This window comes from Mytilus galloprovincialis, chromosome 3 (genome assembly GCF_965363235.1).
Source record: "Mytilus galloprovincialis chromosome 3, xbMytGall1.hap1.1, whole genome shotgun sequence".
Classification (NCBI taxonomy): domain Eukaryota; kingdom Metazoa; phylum Mollusca; class Bivalvia; order Mytilida; family Mytilidae; genus Mytilus; species Mytilus galloprovincialis.
Window position 1 is genome coordinate 75,420,788 of NC_134840.1, and position 26,527 is coordinate 75,447,314.

At 32.2% G+C, this 26,527-nt stretch overlaps 2 protein-coding genes and 1 long non-coding RNA gene across 3 annotated transcripts in view; all 3 read left to right on the plus strand.

The window, feature by feature from the left end:
* Positions 1 to 26,527, plus strand: part of LOC143066801 (uncharacterized) — a 240,978-nt gene that overhangs the window by 37,357 nt on the left and 177,094 nt on the right. The gene's annotated exons all lie outside the window — the stretch shown is intronic.
* Positions 9,053 to 9,990, plus strand: LOC143066800 (uncharacterized). The gene is made up of 2 exons (XM_076239609.1): positions 9,053 to 9,268; positions 9,841 to 9,990. The coding sequence occupies exons 1-2, from the start codon at positions 9,053 to 9,055 to the stop codon at positions 9,988 to 9,990; spliced, it is 366 nt and encodes a 121-aa protein (XP_076095724.1).
* LOC143068948 (uncharacterized) lies at positions 10,826 to 13,241 on the plus strand. Its single transcript, XR_012976278.1, has 2 exons — positions 10,826 to 11,002; positions 12,819 to 13,241. It is a non-coding gene; the product is annotated as an uncharacterized LOC143068948 (long non-coding RNA).

Below are 26,527 nucleotides of genomic sequence, written 5' to 3' on the forward strand. Positions count from 1 at the left end.
AATGTTATGTAGACGCGTTTGCGGGGACAGTAAACTGATATTTGCGACCATCAAATCCCCAATTGATGCCGTCGGAGCTTAAAATACAAAATACGTAAAAAAAATTCAGTCATGTGCCGTCTGCACTTTCGCATACGTCCCATAGCATCAATTGTCAATTGATGCCGTGTAAATAAGTGACGTTATCCAATAAAAATGATCATTACAAATGTTGTTGCATTAGAAAAGACTGATATTTCTTATATGATATACATATATGTGTGACAGTACTGTACACAATAGATACAAATGATAGTATTTGATATTTAGTTCTGATAAGCTTAAATAATAATCAAACATGTCTTGACTATTTTTACTATTCGGTACTTGCCTCTTTTGAACTGTTGTGAAAAGAGGGAGTAGGCAGTTGGGGCTTTTACTGTTTTTCTTTTTTTGGTAGGACGAACTCCCTGGCCACCACGCTTCTGTTTTGCTCTTCTGTTACCAATCCAGACCTGGAGGAAAATACTTGAAACATTATGTTACAAAAATGTAATTATTAATGTTTTCACCAGTTGTGAACAATAAATAAACATTTAAGGTAGATAGGGTGTCTTCTTCCATTTTGGATTTTGAAATACCAGAAAACAAGGTCTAGATTTTTGATAAAATGTGCAAATTTTGAAATTAGTAGGTAATTCATGTGTAAGATATTTCATTATGCTATAGAAAATACCATGTTTTATCATATTTATGGTTGTATTTTACCAAAAAACAAATACTTTTGTTTGATTCATTGTTTCCCAACAAATAGAATGTGTTAGGAATTTACCAATTTTACTATGTAGCAAGAAAACGAGTCCGGTGACCCCGTTTTTTCTTCTTATCTGAAAGAAGAATATCTGAGCCATCTTCTCATACTTTATCTAAAATTCCATGGTGTAGTTTTCGTTTTATGACCGAAAATTGGGTTTTCCATGAATAATCTATACAAAATTTGACAATTTTGCACAACCCGTAGTGTGAAAATAAGTCCGGTGACCCATTCTTTTTATTAATGTTCTTAAACAAGTAGGATATAAACTACATGTTGGCAAATTATTAAGAAATTCTATGGATTATAATTTAGACACCCCCATCTACCTTAAAACGTTTCCATTATTGCTGAACACTTAAAAATGTACAGGACATTGATGGTATGATATGATTAATTGGTTCATTGATTGATGTTTTACACCACTATCAGTAATATTGGCTATTCTTGGCGGTGCCATGCACATGTGGTGCACGCTCTGCATACCCTTCTAGGGTACTTGAGATCAACATCAGTTTGTTTAAGTTTTTTGATTGTTCTTTTTGGGGGTGGGGGGGGGGAGGGAGGCAGTCTTCATTTTTCTGTGTTGTGTTTGTGTACTTTGACTTTTCTGCTGGTCTGTTGCTTTGATAGCCAACGTTTATTTTCTAATTTTTCTTATGCATTTTTTTGGGGTACTATCTTTCGCTTATTTTTATATCACACTTATTCAAACATGAATGCAGCATGACATTGCTATGTATTAACAAAATAAATGACTTTCTTTATACTTCTATAGTCCCCCAAATAAATTTTGTAACTCTTGCTTCCTACTTTGGGCAAAAGCTAAGTAACTAGCATACCGCAATTCTCTCTCTGCTAATTGATGTTTCATTACTCAAAACATCAATTTCTGCAGCATGGTCTTTACTTGTTGAAGTAAGGCCTTTCTGCCATGCATCTTCGAGCTTTTCTATCTGTATTTTTGAAAAGTCTTGTCTTGTTCTAGTTGACCCCTAGATTAAAAAAGTTTGAACGAATTTTCAAAACAAAATGAATGCAAGATTTCATATATGTATCTGATATAGACATTTGAGGTGAAATTTCATATTTTTTTTTAATTTTTGAACGAAAACCGGAATGATGTTCATTATTTATGACTTATAATGGACATCTGTATGAATCTAGATGAAAAACAGCAATAAACTCTGTTCCTTTTTAGTGTGTTGATTTTTTTCTTGTGCATTAACTGATATTTTGTCATGGATGGATACCCTATAAGCTATATCCTTTGTTTGTCTGTATTCTGTTTTCAAATTCGAGTACATGCGGTACGGATCGCGATGACATGGTCAATTTTAAAAACGGTATAAATGCAATTTTTGGTATAAGAGGTAAAGGTCATTAGATTATTAACAATTCTAAAACCCTTTACATAGATAATAATAGCTAACTGACTTGACATATAAACAATATTATAATAAGGCTTAGAAACGGGAAAATGTAAGTAAATGCACTATTATCATTCGGTGTCTTTATACTGCAATCTAAAAATACATTTTCAATTGTTGTGTTATGTGTTAATGTAATTAATTGATTTAAATATTGGGAAACTTCTGCTTTTATAAAAATGCAGGCGGAGAAATATACAACACAATAAAATTTACATTACCTGTTAAAATCCGCAATTGATGGTGAACGAATTTGTTTGAGTAATGAACTAAAATATCAACAATAAGCATAAAACGTAATGATTTATAGTTAGCAAGTTTACCAAAAATGATGACATAGAAATATACGGTCAACGCATTTTGGCTGCTAAAATAGTGCAGTATAAATAGTGATGTTTGCTTATTATAATGAAATAAACAGCTGCGCAAACAGCGCATGATACGCCCGACGTCTTGTGTGGAAGTTTTATGCAATAATCATAAATAGTTTCTGAGAAAGTTTTAAGCAATAACCATATATTGTTTTTGAGACACGGCGGGACATGTGAAACCCCCAACCCTGGGTTTTTTTTTACAAAAAACTAAATATCACTAAAATAAAATTTTGAATCAAAACCAAAAAGTATATAGATCTTTCCATTAATATAACTAAGAAGTGTGTAAAGTTTTAAGCAATAATCATAAATTGTTTTGAGATACGGCACAACATGTAAAAAAAACCTCCCCCTTTTTTACAAAACACTCCATAACTGAAAAATGAAATTTTGAATCATCACCAAAAGTATACAGATATCAAGATTAATATACTAAGAAGTGTTTAAAACTTTAAGCCATAATCAAGAATCTTTTTTGAGATACGGTGCGACATGTGAAAAAAAAAACACACCCCTGTTTTAGTTACAAAGTGACGTAACTCAAAAAGTTTTAATCTTATTTTCACCATAAAGTATACAGATCATTTGACCATCATAAGAAACAACTATGTTAAGTTTCATGAAATTTGGATAAGTTATTCTCAAGTTACGGGAAGACACGCCGGACAGACAGACGGACGGACGGACAGATAAGACGAACGGACACCGGACATTTGTATACCATAATACGTCCCGTCAAAATTTTGACGGGCGTATAAAAATGAAACAACCCTCCTTTAAGAGTAGTCTAGTCCGACAGATAACCAATTATCTGTCTGTAGGACCAGAGACTACTTTGAAAGGAGGGCAGTACTATACCTTACCGAACAATGCCTTCACGGTTCAGCTAGCAAGTAAGCTAACCAAATATATTACATTAAGCTACATACTCATTGAAAGTCTCTAAAGCAATTCCGTCATATCGTTGAGATAAATTTGAAAAGGTGTGCTTCTTCAATTATCAATAAGTTATTTCATATACATGTACATTCATTGTGGTGCTTGTTTGGTTTGAATGTTATAATTAATGATATAAAACATTTTATAACAGCATGTGTTATAGATTTCTTTGCAAAAAAAAAAATCTAATATCCCTAAATGTTTCGGTTTAAAAAAAAACAGCAGTGCAAACTCTTTGATTTTGTTTTATGTATTTGTTCATGTATGTACTATGAATTTGTGCAATGAATTGATATGTAAACCATATACAAATGCCGCAGTTGGGTCGGCATGTTTGTGAATGAAAACATATTATCCAGGATATCAGAGGAAAATGATGGGAACACATTCAGACTAACACATATTCGCATAAAGAATGTGGCGAGTTTAACTTGTTTGGACAGAGACGTGGCATAACAAAATGACAACACCGTATTAATATCAGTTGGAAGGTGGCATTGCACAAGGCCATTGTTTTCTCTGGCTGTTTATTACGTCTTTACACTAAATCCATTGAATGTTAGATGTGTACAGATTGATAGTTAAGTCTTAGATGCATGATTTTTTATTAGTTGATAGTGGCTTTGAACTAGCTGTCAATTAACTGCGAATACTCAAAGATCTGTTCCAAGTGTCTTTTTGATGTTAGGGTTTACATTTTTGTACAAGTACCCGGTCACGTTCACTTGTATGTTTGTCCATCTGATGAAATCATCCTTTTTTAAACTGATTTTTATAGTTTGTTCATATGTTGTACTGTTATACAACTATCTCAGGTTAGTGGAGGGCTGGGATACCGCTTACATGTTTAACCCCGCCACATTATACATGTATGTTCGTGCCCCAAGTCAGGATCCTGTAATTCAGTGGTTGTCGTTTGTATGTGTTACATATTTGGTTTTTGTTCATGTTTTCTTATATAAAAATAAAGCCGTAATAGTTTTCTCGTTTGAGTCTTTTCTGGGGCCTTCTATAGCAGACTATGTGGTATAGGCTTTCCTCATTGTTGTAGGCAGTATGGTTACCTATAGTTGTTACTTTCTGTGTCATATTGGTCTCTAGTGGAGAGTTGTCTCATTGGAAATCATACCACGTCTTCTTTTTTATGTTCAATTGGGACTTATACATTAATGATCAGTTTTTTTAAATTACATTTTAAGTCAATTAAAAGACTGGACATAAACTCAGATCGACGGCCCGTATCCCAAATCTACGTCCTATGTAAAGGTATGTTCTCTTATCTCCGTCCTATGGAAAGGTATGTTCTCTTATCTACGTCCTATGGAAAGGTATGTTTTTGTATCTACGTCCTATGTAAAGGTATGTTCTCTTATCTATGTCATATGTAAAGTTATGTTCTGTATGTTCTCTAATCTACGTCATATGTAAAAATATGTTCTCTAATCTACGTCCTATGTAAAGATATGTTCTCTAATCTACGTCCTATGTAAAGGTATGTTCACTTATCTACGTCCTATGTAAAGATATGTTTTCTAATCTACGTCCTATGTAAAGGTATGTTCTCTATTCTACGTCCTATGTAAAGGCATGTTCTCTAATCTACGTCTTATGTAAAGGTATGTTCTCTAATCTACGTCCTATGTAAAGGTATGTTCTCTAATCTACGTCCTATGAAAAGGTATGTTCTCTTATCTACGTCATATGTAAAAATATGTTCTCTAATCTACGTCCTGTGTAAAGATATGTTCTCTAATCTACGTCCTGTGTAAAGGTATGTTCACTTATCTACGTCCTATGTAAAGATATGTTCTCTAATCTACGTCCTATGTAAAGGTACGTTCTCTAATCTACGTCCTATGTAAAGGCATGTTCTCTAATCTACGTCTTATGTAAAGGTATGTTCTCTAATCTACGTCCTATGTAAAGGTATGTTCTCTAATCTACGTCCTATGTAAAGGTATGTTCTCTTATCTACGTCCTATGCAAAGGTATGTTCTCTAATCTACGTCCTATGTAAAGGTATGTTCTCTAATCTACGTCCTATGTAAAGGTATGTTCTCTAATCTACGTCCTATGTAAAGATATGTTCTCTAATCTACGTCCTATGTAAAAATATGTTCTCTAATCTACGTCCTATGTAAAGGTATGTTCTCTAATCTACGTCCTATGTAAAGGCATGTTCTCTAATCTACGTCCTATGTAAAGGTAAGAATGTTCTCAAATCAATGTCCAACATTTGTGCTGGCTTCTGTTCAACGTCCAATTTCAAGTCTATATAGATGTAATTTCTACCTCATTTAGTATCTGGTGGAGTGCAATCTCATTGACACTTCTGCATTCATGTTTGAATAAGTGTGATATAAAAATAAGCGAAAGATAGTACCCCAAAAAATGCATAAGAAAAATTAGAAAATAAACGTTGGCTATCAAAGCAACGGACCAGCAGAAAAGTCAAAGCACACAAAACACAACACAGAAAAATGAAGACTGCCTCCCTCCCCCCCCCCCCCAAAAAAAACAATCAAAAAACTTAAACAAACTTCCATACAAGACGTCGGGCGTATCATGCGCTGTTTGCGCAGCTGTTTATTTCATTATAATAAGCAAACATCACTATTTATACTGCACTATTTTAGCAGCCAAAATGCGTTGACCGTATATTTCTATGTCATCATTTTTGGTAAACTTGCTAACTAGAAATCATTACGTTTTATGCTTATTGTTGATATTTTAGTTCATTACTCAAACAAATTCGTTCACCATCAATTGCGGATTTTAACAGGTAATGTAAATTTTATTGTGTTGTATATTTCTCCGCCTGCATTTTTATAAAAGCAGAAGTTTCCCAATATTTAAATCAATTAATTACATTAACACATAACACAACAATTGAAAATGTATTTTTAGATTGCAGTATAAAGACACCGAATGATAATAGTGCATTTACTTACATTTTCCCGTTTCTAAGCCTTATTATAATATTGTTTATATGTCAAGTCAGTTAGCTATTATTATCTATGTAGAGGGTTTTAGAATTGATAATAATCTAATGACCTTTACCTCTTATACCAAAAATTGCATTTATACCGTTTTTAAAATTGACCATGTCATCGCGATCCGTACCGCATGTACTCGAATTTGAAAACAGAATACAGACAAACAAAGGATATAGCTTATAGGGTATCCATCCATGACAAAATATCAGTTAATGCACAAGAAAAAAATCAACACACTAAAAAGGAACAGAGTTTATTGCTGTTTTTCATCTAGATTCATACAGATGTCCATTATAAGTCATAAATAATGAACATCATTCCGGTTTTTGTTCAAAAATTAAAAAAAAATATGAAATTTCACCTCAAATGTCTATATCAGATACATATATGAAATCTTGCATTCATTTTGTTTTGAAAATTCGTTCAAACTTTTTTAATCTAGGGGTCAACTAGAACAAGACAAGACTTTTCAAAAATACAGATAGAAAAGCTCGAAGATGCATGGCAGAAAGGCCTTACTTCAACAAGTAAAGACCATGCTGCAGAAATTGATGTTTTGAGTAATGAAACATAAATTAGCAGAGAGAGAATTGCGGTATGCTAGTTACTTAGCTTTTGCCCAAAGTAGGAAGCAAGAGTTACAAAATTTATTTGGGGGACTATAGAAGTATAAAGAAAGTCATTTATTTTGTTAATAAATAGCAATGTCATGCTGCATTCATGTTTGAATAAGTGTGATATAAAAATAAGCGAAAGATAGTACCCCAAAAAAATGCATAAGAAAAATTAGAAAATAAACGTTGGCTATCAAAGCAACAGACCAGCAGAAAAGTCAAAGTACACAAAACACAACACAGAAAAATGAAGACTGCCTCCCTCCCTCCCCCAAAAAAGAACAATCAAAAAACTTAAACAAACTGATGTTGATCTCAAGTACCCTAGAAGGGTATGCAGAGCGTGCACCACATGTGCATGGCACCGCCAAGAATAGCCAATATTACTGATAGTGGTGTAAAACATCAATCAATGAACCAATTAATCATATCATACCATCAATGTCCTGTACATTTTTAAGTGTTCAGCAATAATGGAAACGTTTTAAGGTAGATGGGGGTGTCTAAATTATAATCCATAGAATTTCTTAATAATTTGCCAACATGTAGTTTATATCCTACTTGTTTAAGAACATTAATAAAAAGAATGGGTCACCGGACTTATTTTCACACTACGGGTTGTGCAAAATTGTCAAATTTTGTATAGATTATTCATGGAAAACCCAATTTTCGGTCATAAAACGAAAACTACACCATGGAATTTTAGATAAAGTATGAGAAGATGGCTCAGATATTCTTCTTTCAGATAAGAAGAAAAAACGGGATCACCGGACTCGTTTTCTTGCTACATAGTAAAATTGGTAAATTTCTAACACATTCTATTGTAAAAGTAACACTATCTGAATTATCTGCCCTTGCATTTGGATTGTCTCTCCTTATTTGGCAAAGTTGGGAAACAATGAATCAAACAAAAGTATTTGTTTTTTGGTAAAATACAACCATAAATATGATAAAACATGGTATTTTCTATAGCATAATGAAATATCTTACACATGAATTACCTACTAATTTCAAAATTTGCACATTTTATCAAAAATCTAGACCTTATTTTCTGGTATTTCAAAATCCAAAATGGAAGAAGACACCCTATCTACCTTAAATGTTTATTTATTGTTCACAACTGGTGAAAACATTAATTATTACATTTTTGTAACATAGTGTTTCAAGTATTTTCCTCCAGGTCTGGATTGGTAACAGAAGAGCAAAACAGAAGCGTGGTGGCCAGGGAGTTCGTCCTACCAAAAAAAAGAAAAACAGTAAAAGCCCCAACTGCCTACTCCCTCTTTTCACAACAGTTCAAAAGAGGCAAGTACCGAATAGTAAAAATAGTCAAGACATGTTTGATTATTATTTAAGCTTATCAGAACTAAATATCAAATACTATCATTTTTTTTTAAACATGTATTGTATCTATTGTGTACAGTACTGTCACACATATGTGTATATCATATAAGAAATATCAGTCTTTTCTAATGCAACAACATTTGTAATGATCATTTTTATTGGATAACGTCACTTATTTACACGGCATCAATTGACAATTGATGCTATGGGACGTATGCGAAAGTGCAGACGGCATATGACTGAATTTTTTTTACGTATTTTGTATTTTAAGCTCCGACGGCATCAATTGGGGATTTGATGGTCGCAAATATCAGTTTACTGTCCCCGCAAACGCATCTACACAACATTTATCAAAAACTATAAACAGTCTACTTCATAACACACATGTAAACTTCGTAAGCGCTAATACAAAATTGTGAACTGTGGCATTCCGAATCCCAATGACGTGGATGTAAGCATATAGATTATCGTGTGGTCTTCAACAATAATGCAAAAGACAAAAATATCAAATGTTATACTTGTATTGAAACTCACTTGTTCATTTTAAGATGACTTCACATCTATGCATATCATTTTACCAATAAAATTTCAATCCTCGTTATTAGGTGATACACCCAAAGAGGAACACCTGAGGTCACTAGGGGAGAAGTGGGGAAGAACCTCAGAGGAAGAAAAGATGGAATTCCGCATTCAGGCAAAAGAAATAAGGGATGACCCATTGAAGGGAAGGACAGCAGAGGAGATTGCCGAAGTGCATTTAAACACCATAACAAATTCGGTTGGTTTATTTCTGCATAAGTTGACAAATTTAATAAAAACAAACTTATCTACATATTCTGAAGTACCTTAAAACACAGAAAAAAATATATATCGAAAGCACATAAAATTTTCGAACAAAAAATCAAAAAACATTATTTTGTTAATTTTGAAATCTGTGTAATTTTTCTATCATAATTGTTGAGACATGTACAGTACAAAACATCCGTTTGATTGATATAATAAACCCATATGGTGCCTGACTTTGTAGGGGATCAATTTAAGCGGTAAACTGTTTTCAACCCACTTTGTTAACTGTAATGAGCATTTTTGCATTTTTTGTTAGCTGTTTTTGCCAAAATCGAGGTGTTGTTAACATGTTAACTGACCCCCTATTGCCCCCACTCCTTTCATTAATGAACTTTCAACCACAAAAACGCAGTGACTGATCCTATTTTCATATTACATCATTAAAATTGTATGTAACTACAAGATATCATTTTTCTTTCAAATTATACTGCACCTTGACCTAAAATTTAATTTGAAGTTCAATGGTAACTATAATGTATATTGAATTATATATTTATATTTCAGTGTGCTGTATTGCAATCTCTAGGGTACGAGATTGCCGCTATAGCTGCAAAGGAGAGCGAGCCATCACAACTGTTAGGGACACCAAGAGGCCTGGAATTTGTGAAAGGCATGCAATTCCAAAAGGGATTCCGAGAATCTGTATTCAGTTAGTAATGATGAGTTGAATATTATAATATTATATACCACATTTTTTCAATGGTTGACTGGAGAATTAAAATTTTCAAACAACGTACTTGTAATTCACCAACCTTGTAAAATACAGTCTAAGCACATAAACATATATAGTTTCTAGTAACCAAACAGCAGAAAATACACTTAATTATAATGGTGCATTTTTGAGACATTTTACATGACAGCATCATAAAGAAAAAGATTAAGCAGAAATATAATTCTTTTCAGAATTGAAAAAAGGTGAAAAATTCGAATCACGTCCAAATTAGGAGGTGACTTTATGATCCAGATGAATAAGCTATTCGTGCTTTAATATAGGACCCCATCAAGTCACTCATTGCACATTAATAAACTGCAATAACTCACATTTGGTAATATGCAACAATAAATGAAAAAAAAACCGAAAGAAAGTGTTTCCAAAACTGTGTTAACAAATATTTGTTTTACTATATTCACTAGTAACCCGAATTTAACTTGATCGGACAAAAACGCATTAACGCTGTTTAAATGAGATTAATCGTCATTTGATAAAGATTGACAAAAATTAAAAATCATTTTTGATTTACTTCAATGCATATCAAATCATTTTAATGCCAGTCAAATAGATTCGCTTGCAGTCGTTCAATTTAATTCAAGTTGGCGGTAAGTTACGTCAAACAAATAGGCCACGCCCCCGTTAAACTATTTCAAACTGGTATTAATTCGTTTTAAACCGTGTTGAGACCCGAGCTTTTAACAGGTAAATCACTCAAGCAAAACAACATCGATGTATCGATATCTTTCGTTTATTTGTTTCAAACTTTATCGACTTATATCAAGGATTTGTATAGTAAGAAGGATTGGAATCTCGTGGGCTTTTGCATAGACTGTAGTATAATATCTTCTGCGGCGCTAGATTTTGTGAGATTACCCGTGATGCATCTGGAAAATGCTAAACTAGCTCTGATTAATGGCTGACATTTGCATCACCTAAACAAATAGACATCGATATGTAAGTATCTACAATCTATATTTATCAAATATTATGCTTGAAATAAGAAGTTTAAAATGGTTCTGGTGTTATGAATAACTTTTACGATCGCAGTAAGAATACACGGCTCCATAGAATTAATTTGCATATTGACCGAAGTGACCTCACCCTATCCCGCCTATTGGGCGGTCCTATCATCATTTTCTTTTTTTATACTCCTTCCTCAAAAAACGGAGATGAGTGATAAAATTTATATTTTCTGATAGATATATGATTTCTTCGTGTATTGAGTAAATTTCGTAGTGATTGATGCATTAGTTTTCCTATTTTTTTACGTTTCTTTGAGTTGATTACAACAAAAATGGCGTTCTGGAGCGAAAATGGGGGTGGCTTGGGAAAAATGAATAAAGTTCTTCAATTGGCCTAGATTAATGTTCAAACATGTTTACAAACGTAAAACATTGGTGATAAAGTGTATTGAAGAAAGCTCAAACCGCTAAATAAGGGAATGGTGATACTTTTCTGTCTTTAAACATCATTGTGGTTCTCAGATGAATCGCAATTTACCAGGCCTAAATTGGGAGGGGATCCAGTTGTCATAATAATCTGATACTTCCTTCCTGTTTATACCGAAATGAAATCGTTAAACCATGTGTTTTGAAATAATTTTACATCAATTTTAACTAGCCATGTTCCATAGAAAACTCCATAGATTTGCCTTTGCCGATGTGGAAAGGGACAATGCATGGATGGTAATATTTTCAAATGTTCAGTCCAGTGTTTACCAGCATCATGGTATTGTGAACGTACATTGTGTACAAATGAATGTACATTTTTACTGACAGCAAAATAATAATACACCAACACAGCTCATCTACTTTAATGCCTTTAATGATGTATGGGTAGTGCTGTTTTGGTCTTCATTATAAATCACTGCCCCCCTTTTATTATGCATGTTATTATTATGGACTCCCTTTTTCTCTATCTGGGGGGTCTCTTTGGGGGGTTCCAATCCTGGATCCCGCTTATCGTTATGTCAGATTCACGTATCCCGCTTACACTATGTACGTAAGCAATTCTCATTTTTTTTGTCATTTCCTGTGTCCCGCTAGACCTCATTTCCCGTTTTCACGCCACAATAATTTGACTTTCACGTGTCTGTCCCGCTTACAAAAAATCGGCAATCCTGCGTCACGCTTAGACCCCAATGAGACCCACTATCTGTTTATACCACATATCACATGCATTACAAATTTAAGTCCAATTAATTATTATGCCTGTTAATTATGGCATTTTGCTAGGCTAAATAATGTTTTCCTGCAACAACTTCAAATCCAACAATGCAATGAAAGATGTTTTCCTGCAACGGTGTCAAAGCAAATAATTAAAATAGCAAGACGTCATAATTTTTTTAAACCTGTGCATTACAAATGTACCCGAGCTTGATCTTTTCTAGACCGAACTGCTCTAAACTATACTTCAGTCAAGTCCAGTTAGAGTTTTATATATATAATATATAAAGGATATTCTGTTATCTAACATTTATTCCTTTTATTGTTATTTTTGATTTTTTGTTTGTTTGCGACATCTTTTGATCCTACAATATTGCAAAATATTTTATTTTAAAACAATAGAAACATTGCTACAAATATAAATTATTCCTGAATTTGCATAAACCCATAGAAATCTAACATAAATTTTGCAAATATAATTATTCGAGCAGAGATCTTGAGGTAGTATTGCTATTGTTAACGACATATTTGATATTGGAATTGTTTAAGCCATATGATATTGTATTATTATTGCCACATGTAACTATATTACACCTTTTTTTCAGTATTTTCCAAAATGCTCAAACTGGTGAATGTTAAGAAGAAAAGTCTAGGCACAAGGATTCAAGTCCCCAAAAAAGTCTAAGCAGTTGTGTGCAAACAGCAGTTGGCCATTCATGCACTTATCATGTGGACTAACATATATACATGATATATAATTATATATGGCATGCCTTCAAATAGAAATAGAAATACTAGTGTACAACTGAATGCCACTTTTGACCAGAACGTTCCTCTGAATATCATTTATGGAGGATATACCAACAATGTTTCATTGGATCATTAACATTTAATCTCTTCTACCTAAACTTGAAAGCTACGCTTTGTGTGTAGGGAACTTTGATAGTGACTTGATAGATGATCATGTGATACCTGGGTTAAATTGGATTATTTCTATATTTTAATATAAAAATAAATCATTGAACATCTTCTTTTAAATTCCATTACATGCCAGATTCATTTAATACTTCAATTGAAGATTTTAAAAACTAGTAGTCTACATGTACAATGATTGAATCAATGAATGTCATAATGTCAATCACCATCAACAAAACCCATGCAGCATAGCAGGTCGATAAATATTATCACATGAAACCAACAGCCCATACATAATACATGCACAAAAAATTGTTTTTATACCAAATTTGAAGTTAAGACATAAGAGTTAAGAGATGCGGGATGTGGTATGATTGCCAATGGAATGAGACCGCTCAGTTCACCAAAGAAACAAATGATGTTGATGTAAGCAATTATTCAATCTATTGTTATTTCTTATCTTGATAGACAAAAATTGTTTTACATGTATTATACAGTATATTCGTAATTATGAGCTATAAAATCAATACATGTACAAGGCAAAATTGTACAAAAAGTATCTTCTGTTAGACAATAACCATTTTATAGTTATCATGTACGTCTTAACAAAGACATTTATTGTAAAAATAGTTTTTATACCAAATTTGAAGTTAAGACCTAAGAGTAAAGAGATGTGGTATGATTGTCAATCGAATGAGACAGCTCAGTTCACCAAAGTTCAAATGATGTTGAAGTACCGGTAAGCAATTATTCAATCTTTCCTTGATAGACAAAAGTCAGTGTTGTACATGCATATTAGTAACTGTGCGCTATAAAGTCAATACAAGGCAAAATTGTACAAAAAGTATCTTCTGTTAGACAAGAAACATTTTAGTTATGTTTACAAAGACATTTATTGATAAATATCTATAGACACTAAAGTTTAGACCTACCAAGCATGAAAGTTACAAACAGAAAAGTATTACTTTTGTTTTAATACTTGATGTAAACTGCTGTTGCGTACCTCATATGAAAGTGTACCAATGTACAATCAGAAAAAGATAGTCTTCTTTGATATATGACAAGTCGTTCTTTTCAAGTTAATTTCTGTATTATACGTGAATAATACATAACCAGGAATAATTCCATGACTGACTACTTGAGAGGCCGTTATACATGTATGACATGTATGACAGAGAGCTGACACTATAAAATTGCCCTATCAAATTCATGCACATATTGATGAAAGTGCTCTGATAAGAAACAAAAGTGCATTTGAAGATGTAATGTTATTAGTACAATTAAAAAATTTTGCTTGCATTGATAATTTATAACACACTGGCTAACGTTTCTTTTATGCCTATATATGTTTATGATGATTGAAACCGGCTACAGTAACATGCAGAGGCAGTTTTATAGGGTTTACCAGTGGGCTCCCTCTTTAACAGTTCTTGTTCCAAACTTATGATAATGACTAGCCACTATGTATATAAAACGCAATGCAGTAATTCGTCCTGAAATGTGTTGTCAGTTCTTTTTTGCCACAAAAAATGTTTTGCACCTGTTTCCCGAGATTGAAAGAGTTTCCGAAGATGCAAATTCGCATATAACTATAATGACATAATTTACAAGAATAAGATTTTTTTAAATTTCTTTGACAATTGACTGAAAATAAAAAAATACAGAAGTTAACATACTAACACATTGTCAACTGCCGTTATACACATTGCATTACAATGTCCATCAAATAAAACAGTTAAATTATGCTTTTTCGTCAATTGAAACTTGAGTGAAAATCAATAATTATTACGTTTAAGAATGAATAAAGTCCTTAACCATTACAACATTGTCTATACGTGACAAAAATAAGAACACAACTCGATGCATGTGTACAAAAAATCACGTTCCGATATCGTAAGTGACGAGTAGTAGTAGTAGTAATAGTGGCGAGTACCGAAGTCTCGCCGCGGAAGAGATTACGATAAACCGCGAGATTCCAATCCTTACTATACAAATCCTTGCTTATATATATATAAATGCGTGTATTCTTATTAAAGTCATATACTTCACAATTTAAACAAATAAATGATCAATACACGTAACATATAAGGAATTTAAATAAAAACAATAAAATATTGATGCACGGTTTAAAAAATTCAAAACTTGTGAATCTGTTAAAAATAAAATAGTTAGATGTTTAACATATTTTTAATTTGCCCAAATGCAGTAGATCTTTATCTCACATATTCGTTTCAAAACTTGCTGAGTGCTATGAAAACTTGTGACATGTAAGTAATGTATGGTCCATTGAAATGACTTACGAAACTTAAGGTATTCCTGTATATTTCCGTTTCTCTTTTTCTGTCTTACTATAGTGTACTCGTAAATTAAATGTAGACACGGAAATTAAAGTAACTTACAAAAATTATTTATTTTTCACATAGTTTAAATCGATGTATCTTATATTTTCGGTCAACAACAAATATTCCCTTGCTGTATATTGATATATGAAATAGCTTGTAATAAAAACAATGTTGCGTTAAATAATAAAATTAATGAAGATACTGCTGACATTTGTTGAATTTAATAAACAGTTAAGTCTTGCACAACATTGTAAATGAAGGAACAGCTCAATAAACTTTTAAAACTGTGTCAAATTGTAATATCGGTCACTGACGCGAAACGGGAGTAGATTGTGGAAAAGCAGCACAATACGAAATTGTGAATTGTGGTTCCGATTTTGTACAGGGATTAGTGTGCTGTCATGCACCGTGACGTACACAAAGTCTTGCTATGAACATATATTCTGTTTATATGAGATAAATTTTAGTCTGCGATAACGATGGGTTGGTTGATTTAAGTTTTACAACCTTGACTTGCTCTAAGTCGACATTATCTTACGTCTAATGCATTTAAAAAAACCCGTATATTTACGTTTAGGGCATTTAATATAAGTCTACCTACCAAATTAAAATCAACATAAACATTATTAAAATAAACAAAAATGGAAAAGAAACAATTATGCATTGTTGCTCTGATATAATTTTTATTTACTATATTTGAGCGGTAATGTCTTTTTTTTTTTTTTTTTTTTTTTTTTTTTCTCAACACTCAGATTGGTTGTGAACTGGCCTATACCTTATTTATGCGAAAAAAAAATCTAAATTACCTTAATATAATATACAACCATAGTGGTTGAGAATGTTAGTAAAATTTGTGTTTAAAGTGTGCTTACAAACTGCTTAGAAATGTAGTAATAATAAACCTAATAATATTTTTATGTGCAAAAATCAAAAATTTATAATACTGAGAAGATAAAAAATAGAAAAAAAAATTTCTCATCTATCATCAAGCCTAAAGTTGTTATGGCCGATTGATAGATGGCTTTTGTTCACTTTATCATCATCGTGTTATCGTGAGAAAGTTTTTCGATATTTATTACTGAAATGAAAACATGTAATTATTTTCATCATAACAATAACATAACAATATATTTAACAAATAAATTTTAAATTCAATATTGTTCATTATATAGTTTGTAATATTCTTCACTTTGTTGGTTATTTTTCTGTTTTCTTGTTGTTTTCATCTTGATGTCATCTCTGGCTGTTTGTTTGGTTTTTGTTTACATCTAGACTCGTTTCTTTTTGCTGGTTCCTTGTTTGTTTCATAAATTAGACTCTGGGCATTGTGGAGACTAAACGGGTATAAAACCCTATTAGAGTTAAGCTCTAACAAAGTAGTCTCCCAATCCCATTGTCCAATTTTATTGCTATTTTTTCTTTGTTATTTTCTTTTCTTTTTCCTTGCTATCTTGTATCCTTTGAGATTAGTTGTGTTTTTTATATATTTCTTTATCCTTATGAAATTTCATTTGTAATTTATACAGATTTAGAATACCTTCATAATGCCTACAAGTCCATATTGTATGTGTATATCCGTATAGAATCGGCATTAGTTCTATTTTTATGCCCACCAGTAAAAGTGATTTTGCGCTGATTTCGAAGTTTGAATCTTCTGACTGGCCGTTTTGTGTCACATAGGTTCTAAATGTTTTTAGTTCTTTACAATCTAGAAATAGATGTTCAAATGTTTCGAAATGCCTATTGCAGTACTTGCATTGTGGATCTATATCTCTTATTCCTCTTTCTATTTGTTTTTCCCCTGTTAAAACAGCTCTGTGTATAATTTTATAGATAAATTCTCTGTGTATATTATTTTTAATATCAGCTATAAGTGTCCAAATATTTGTAAATTCTATTCCTCTGTTTTGTTCTTCTACTGTTATTCGATTTTTCTTTTGTCCAATGATTTCATAATATATTTCTTTAAGTGTAATGTTTTCTGTCAGTTTGATTGTACTTCTGTATTGGATATATAGTTCTTTGATTTTTTTTGCATTTTTTCCCAAATGTTCTGAGTGGCTGTATTTATTTTCTGCTAATTCCGGCATCAGTTCTCTCGTTGTTATTCCCAGAAAATAGGTGAAAAGGGTTTTCCAGATTGTTAGTTTTCCATTAATCATATCACTTATTTTTTGCAGCCACATGGCATTGATTTTTTCTTCAAGATCAGGCATTTGAATTCCCCCCTTTTTTTTCTTTTTGTTTAAAGTTGTTCTTTTTATTAGCTCTGGGCCATTCCATATAAATTTATATATTGCTCTGTTTATCCTTTTTGTTATTTCTTGAGTTGGTAGAATTACTCGTGCCACAAACCATGCTTTGCTTAGCATGTATGTATTTATTATCTGTACTTTTGAGTATATGTCTATATTTCTGTTTTCCCATTCCTTACATGTTTTTGTTATAGTTTCCACTATTGGGTTCCAATTTTTGTCTATTTTATTTTCCCCAAACTTTATTCCTAGTACTTTAATATTTCCCTTAATTAAGTCCTTTATCTGTTGATTATCGACTGTTTTTTTTTTTCCTATTTCTAATATTTCTGTTTTAGATTCATTTATTTTTGACCCCGATACCTCACCAAATCTTTTGAATTCTTTTACAAGATGTTCGTAATCTGAAATTTCTGTTATGATAGTTGAGCAGTCATCTGCGTGTTGGAATAGGGCGCAGTTTTCATTTCTGTTAGGTAGGTTTATTCCTTTTATATCTTTCGAATTTCGTATATTTGATGCCAAAGGTTCTATGATTAGAGCATAAATTGTCATAGATAAAGAGCACCCTTGTCTTATTGAACGTTCTATTTGTATTTCTTTTGTGAGATGACCGTTTATCTGTATCTTACTCTTTATATCTTTGTAAATGATCTCCATCCATCTAACTATGCCCGGGGGGAAATTCATTTTTTTCATTACTTGGATAGTGTAATTATGTTCCACTCTATCAAAAGCTTTTTCTTGATCAAAAGATACAAGATAGCCATTCCAATCATTCATTTCCATGAGTTCTATGATTGAGTCTATTCCATATATGTTTTCTGTGATCTTTTTATTTGGCCCTGCCCCTGTCTGATTTACATCAATTAGTTGGTTTATCACTTTTGCCATTTTTTTTGTTAGGGTCTTTGTTATAATTTTATAGTCAAAACATAATAAGCTGATGGGCCTCCATTGCTTTAAATCTTTCGAATCCCCTTTATTTTTATAGCTTAGAGTAATGATGCCGGTTTTCATGGATTCCGTCATTTCCCTTGTTAAATAAATATTGTTTATTACTTCCGTCAAATCTTCGCCTATAATATCCCAAAATTCGACATAAAATGATTTCCCTAAACCATCTATTCCTGGTGTTTTATTGTTTTGGAAATCTTTTGTATTTTTGAAACATTCTTCGTTCGTCATGATTGGGTTCAAATGTACCCAATCCGCTTCCTCTAATTTATTTAATTTGACCCCTTCCAAATAGTCTTTTATTTTTCCGTTTTCTATGTTTTGACTACTATATAATCCTTCATAAAAGTCTCTAACAACGTTTATTATTTCTTCTTTGTTTTCCCTTAGTATCCCATTTTTGTCATAAAGTTCTCTTATTTCTTTTTTATGCCCCTTTTTTCTTCGGCTAGTTCAAAAATTTCTATATTTTCTAGGTCTCCATTGTAATATTCCTCCCTTGATCTTATTATAACTCCTTTTTTTCTATTATCATCCAATATTGCTATTTCTTTTTTTATTTTATTTATTCTTTCATTAGATATATCATTTTTATCCTTATTTTCCTCTTCTTCTAGTTCTTGTATCAAACCCTTATATTTGTATTTTTCTTTCGTTGCCATTACCTTGCTGTAGTTTATCGTTATATCCTTTATTGATTTTTTTCCTTTTTCCCACCAATCTAAAATATTCATTTTTAATTTCTCCTTTCCCCATGAATTCCAAAAGTTTCTTATCAATTCTGTATATTTCTTTTGTTTTTAGTAAAGATTCATTTAGTTTCCAAAATCCTGTTCCCCATTTTATATGGCCAATTGATATTCTTAATTTATATCCTTTATGGTCTGATCTTGCAAAGGGTGTATATATTGTTTCTTTTATTTTATTACAGATATGTTTTGATAGATAGATTCTGTCTATTCTTGTTGCCGAACTATTGTCAAAATTTGTCCATGAGTATACTCTTGTATTTTTATTTTTGTATCTGTATGTATCCTTTATGTTTAGTTTGTAAATTATACTGTTAAATATATCCAATGTCCTTCTACTTGTTTTGATTATTCCTGTTTTTGAGTCTCTTTCTCAAAGGATGTATAAAATTTCCTTTTAGCATCGCTGGAACTTGTTTCTTAATTATTTCTGTTGCATCTTTTTCTATAAGTATACATACACCCCTTGCCCTATTTTCTCCATCGGAACTGTAAACCTTATAATTTGTTGTGGCTTCAATATCAACTTGGGTTGATCTTTTTAATACCCCTGTTTCTTGTAGACAGATGATATTTGCATCTTGGTAGTTGTTGATAATATCTTTATACTTTATGTTTATGTTTTTCCTTATATTTTGTGAAATAATATGAAGGGTGCTCATGTGTGTTAGTAAAAGAGAGTATAGTAGTAATGAGAAAATACTAATCATAAATAAATAATAAATTATACAATATAATAGTTTTGTCTTTCTTTAATTTTAATTTAAATCTAGTTTTATCTTATGACCATTGTTTTATTTTATCTGTTTCTTTGCCACTGGTATCCTTTTTTCTACTTCATTTTCGCTATCACTTAGATTTTTCCTTTTTTCAATTCTCTGTCTTTCTGTTCTTACTCTCTTTTTTTCTTTGTCTGTTAGGACTTTTTTTTGTTTGGTTTGGGTCATACCTTTTCCTTGAGCCACTGAGGCTCCAGATTTGGCATTCGACTCTTTATTTTCTATTTGCTGTTCTTCTGTTTCATTATTTTCGGGATCTGACTCAGCAACTGAGCCCAATATCTCTGTTAAATCGTCCATCAGATCATTGTAATCAGTTTGATTTGGCTTTTTTTTACCTTTTTGTTTTTCATTTTTTTTTTCAGTCTCTGACTGGGGTTTATCAAATTTGACTTCAAGAGCTTGTGTGATTATGATCTCATGATCAATTGACTCAATGCTGCTCTTTGATTCGTTTAGAGTTTCTTCTATGGGGGTGGAATCGGAAGTGTTAGTTTGGGTTACTTCTAATGTTTCCTTATCATGGTAGATTTCTACCTCTATTTCCCCTGAGTTTACAATTGTGGTTTCTTGTGAATCTTGGGATTCTTGTGAGTCTTGTGTGGATAGGGACTCATTACTATTTGTTCTTGTTCTAGTAGGGTGGGTTCTTGCTGAACCCCAGGCTCTACCTTGTGGCTCTGGACAATCTTTTGAGATATGTCCATATGTTTGGCAATTAAAACACTTTTTGCCGTGTGGCTGGCCTTCATATCGAGTAGATATCTGTTGCCCTTTTATATATATCTGTTTGGGTATATCCTCTTTAATACTGTTGGCGACAACAGTAACGACCCCACTAGATATATCAGAGAAATCTTTGTAGTTGTTATATTTTATTTCCCTTATATCTACATATTTTTGCATTTTGTTTCTGATGTATTCTGGTTTTAATTCATATGGTATACCGAACAAAGTAATGTCAATGGTTTTTTTTTTTGTTTTCCCATTGTAGGGGTTCTGCTTGTTCTACATTAAAAGTAACATCTTGAACCTCTATTTTATCTCCAAAAGCATCTTGGAAGATGTCCTTTGAATGTTCATCTCTAAAGGAGGCCGAGAACTTGTTTATACCAGTTGATTGGAAATAGCCTATGAGGGCCGATATATCAAGATTTGTCTCGCTATTAATGTAGTGCAGCATTTCTGCCGATGTGATTTTAGGTGATTCGTAATCAGATTGTATTAGCAGGGTACAGGGCCTTGGGATCATTTTCCCTATTTTTATCCCTTCTTCGCCATCTGAGGCGGCTCTCGAATATATCACATTCATATTTGTTTTATATTGTTATAATGAACAAAATGTTAAACACATATGGATAATAGAAAGGTGTGGTGGGGAAAGGAGAAAGTAGTGCTTGTGCAAGTAGGTTGCTTATACTTAAGTCAGTAATTGCTTTGTTTCTCTTTCCCGCCTTTTTCTTTGTGAACATCAAATTTCGTTGATCACACAAAACAGTTTATAAATACACACATGAAGAACATATACACAGACGGAACAAACATATATACAGATTTTCACATTAGTCAATACATTTTCTGATTCGACATTTTATTATCTAATCCATGCTGACATGTTTAACTAAATGTGGTGATTAGTCAAATAATGACATGTTGCTTGCTTTGTGAAGTTCGATAAAACGAATTATGCATTGTTGCTCTGATATAATTTTTATTAACTATATTGAGCGGTAATGTCTTAATAAAAACTAATTGTCGTATACATAAAATATTTCATCTAGATGCTTTCGTTGAAGTTCGACTTACATATCAAAATGAATTTCATTGGTTGGAACGTTTGCAAACTTTCAATCTAGGTGTTCTCATCGAGGTCCGCGTTCAATGTTTCAATTCAATACACAATATTTCATCTAGGTGCTTTCGTTGAAGTTCGCGTTACATAGTAAAATGAATTTCATTGGTCGGAATATTTGCAAACTTTTAATCCAGGTGTTCTCATCGAGGTCCGCGTTCGTGTTTCAATTCAATACACAATATGAAGTCCAATATGGTAAAAAAAAAAAAGAATTTTAAACTCTACGATGTCCGAGTAAATAAATAGAATTTAGAAAATAAAACACTTTTACGATTCTTCCAACACAATAAAGATACTATCCTTTTCGCCGATGAATAATTATTACTATAATATAAGAACTAGGATTTGTATCCTATTCAATTTGGGAACAGTATACCTAACAATATATATGTTCCTGATTTGATTTATTCCTCGAGAAAATAAATTTCATTTATTCACTTAAATCAATAATTGATCAACTTGAACTTTGAAAAAGTTACATTAATATATCTTTTCGCATCCTTTAATTTAAGGACTAGCCCGCATATTTCGTCTGTTCTCGCTTCAAACCAAGCCATCATAAATACATCAGAGAGTACTAAAATTAAAGCATTTATTTAAAAACAATCCCCATCTAACTTCAAAGTATGAGGTAAATCGATTAGTTTACGCTAGCCAAGCAACCAACAGACAAAATAAATCTTGTCTCCCCGATCGAGACTATCTATAGACACGGAATAAAAAATATGGAAATAATAGCATGTTAGCTATAGATTGGTTACAAACACATTTATGCAAACATAAAGCAGCTGTTTCTTTACTGAACTGGTCAGTGGTAATACAAAACCAGAGTTTCAAAAAGATGAAGAAAAAGAAAAAGACATTTAAAATTTATAAAAAAGAAATCAGAAATAGTGTTTAACTGAAATTGAACAAAAAAGAAGTTATAGAAAATATAGTCTATAATATGTTAATATTTATTTAAGAAAGCTAACAGTAAAATGAAAGAAAAATATGTGATGCTTAAGAACATTGACCTGGGCCGTAACAGCCTTATGTTGGAAATTTTAAAACAAAGTTGAAACAAAGGCTTGTCTTCATATCAAATTGTTTTCACGGCGAATGTCTTGCAAGAAGCAAGCTCCCATTACTCCGGTGTCGCCCCTGCATGTTTTTGCGTGATCCATGCATGTTTCTGATTTACTTGTCTTTTGTTCATTTACTGTCCTACTGTGTGGTTATAGTCTAAGTGTAAATTGTCATTTGAAATACTTGAAACTTGCTTATACTGCAGGTTGGTTACACGTGAAACTTATGATAATGGTTCATACATAAATCACCGGAATTTGGTACACGTTAAATGCACGTTATTTTTAAAAATAACATTATTAAAATAATATCTTTTTTTTCTAAAATTTAATTAAAATCATGAAAAATACCTTCATATTTTTGCAAAGTTCACGTGAAAATAACATGAAAAATTTCACGTGTGATTCATTTAAATTACTGAGTTTTTTACTCCATCATTTAAGGCAATGGTGGTGTCGTTGCTTCATCCATGCAGAAATATAGTACGTTAAAAATATGATTCAGTAAACAGTTTTATAATTGCTCGGTTTTTGATGGTTGTTTTACGTTCAGTGGCAAATAGTTCATGCATGTTCGGGACAATACAATACAATACAAAAAATTGTATGCAAAATTTCACAAAGTTCAACAGTGTCATTTGTGGAAAATTATTTACGAAACAAATCTTGAGATCATACATGCATTCTTTAAGTAAAACAAAGTGCAAATGCGAAATATCAAAGGTTCAGCTAGAAATTCCACATGTAGGAGATGTAAGCCGGAGTCTGCGTGCCTTTTATATTTTATCAAAACGTCTAATCCAGCAACCTGTCATGAACAAAAAATAAAGGAAACCAAGACGAAATGCGCACCTTTAATATGAGTACATTTTTGGTAACACCAGGTACATAATTTAAACCTGAAGCAAAAAGACAGCACTCAGTCCTTAATAATAAGCCGTATAAACCGTATATGTATACACCAAGTGCGCGATTGACGGTAGAACGGACACGGATGAAACAGTATGATGATACGTGCTCTATTAGGATATTGGTGACAAAACACATTTTTGAATATGCAGTTCATATAATGGAATAGTAATTTTGAGATATAAAATGAAGTAGCAATGTAAGCAAGCTAACATTTCCGTCATTTTGTATTTGGTAGAAAGTTGATTAATTGGCAATTTTACCGCACCTCCTTATTTCATTATGGTTGGAATTTTCTCCAGAAGAACAAAAATTTTAGGACTTAAACAAATATGTACTAGGAGACTGAAATGTTACTGTGATAATTATACTTATCAAAACTTTCCTATTTAGGGAACCGTCGTTTAGTAAACTGACTTCAAATTAGAAATAAAAAGATACTCGTCCAATTAGCATTAGTCACAATTAATTTGCTTGGTGTATTTGGTTTTGATGTAGTTAAATGTCCAACTGTAGCTATCTTATAAATTGCATATCCCATATCTCTATTAATCGTTCTAACAGCAAACTGGTGTACAAATAATATGTTACATATATATTTTTTTTATTTTATTTGTACTTGTACTTTTTATAAATAAAGTCTCATGTTACCCCACTTCCATAATTATCAAGCGGTAACGTATATATTTCTTTTTGCCTAAATGTTCGTAAATTTTGTCGATTTTTTTGAAAAAATTATAGGCAATGATTTAAATTTTAACAACTAAAGTTTCAAGTAACGGGTGTAAATTGTAGGATTGATTGTTGGTTGCTTAACGTCCAGTGGCAAAAATTTCATGCATGTTCAGGACGAGAACAAGTTAACACTAACTGGAATACAATACTAGGTAGGTTTTGTAATAGAGCCGATCCGGGAAAAGGTTTGAGAAAAATTTGGACTGACACTGGACAATGAGGGTATATTATTAGCAATTTGCCCCCCCCCCCCATTGCCTAACAAGGCAACTATGTTAATTCTCTTTTAGTCGTTTTGTCTCCGAACTTATACGAGTACCCATGCAAGCGGAAATTAACACGAATAGAAAATCTAAATGATTCCAAGATCTAGCTATTTCAGTCTCTTTCTGCTATTTGAATACTAATAAGTCAGTCGTTTGCTTGTAAATTTCGAGATTTTTTTTTTATATCGAAACCAGTCTTACTTAGTGACTAAAGCCAGTCCCAACTATTAGCTTGCGTTTATAGACGCAAGTGGATACTTGGGACTAGCTTTAATCAGACTCTAACGGGACCTGTTTTTTTTATTTTGTTTTTTCTGAATCAAGTTTCTATGTATTTCTCAGCCTACGGTAACCTTCTCAGGCCTGATTCCGATGTTACTGTATGTCCTGTGTAAACTTGGTCTAGCTAGCACTTTATTTTTAAAATGTTTCCGAAACTATAACGGTTTTATGAGACTGTTTACATTTGGAACACATAGAATGTTATTCGGCAAAATAACCAAGTTAAACCACTTTTTTTTACATTGAATTTCCATACTAACAAACTATTTTCTGTTTGAGTTTCAAAGTCTGCTTGTATTGTACTTTTTCGACTTATTCTATCCGTATTTTCATCCAAATCAATTTCCTCTTTCCATTTTGTCCGAGCGGTGATTTTGACGACCATTTTAACACGAATTAATAGTTGTACGAATTCCCGTTTTTTTACACATCATCCTAAGTTTCTATAGAAACGTCGCACGCTACTGGTGTTACTTTGGTAAAATCACGGACAAGACACATTCATCTTATTAATTTTTAAACATAAAAATTGATATTATAAGAGAGAAGACGTTATTAAAATCAAAATATATTTTATTGGCGAAGTAAGATCATGGCTTCTGTCGGTTACCAACCCACAAACAAAGGGTCTTTGGGCAACCGTAAATTAGATGCAAATAAAATAGATAAATAAAATTCAAAATTCAAATAAAAACTAAAATGAAATAAAATTTTGAAATAATGGGGTGCTGACTTGAACCCTGGCAACAGATGTCCAAAATCAACATGAGAAACTACGTTTGAGGTGGAAATGAAGATTACATGGATTAATGTTCTAAATTAAATAATAATACAGTGATAAATCAAGTTCATCGGTACTGGTGCAGCCTATAAAGTCCGACCTAGTGATGAACTCTGCTAAAAGACTGTCATAACATTATTTATCGGTACACTATGACTGTTAATCCGTTATCACTCATCAGATGGACGTCATACTGTGGTTAATTGTGTTTATAGACTGGTGAAGAGTTGTAAATCCAGAAGCCGTGACAGGAGTTCTATGTTGAGGTTAAAAACAAGCAGAAATCTGTAAAATAAGACATAAAACAGCAGTATCGAAAAAATAAAAGAGGAGGGATGGGTGGGTTTACATTAATTATGCGTACAATAAACTCAACAATCTGACCTTAGATAAATTCAGTTACTTCCTAGCAGACCGTGCAT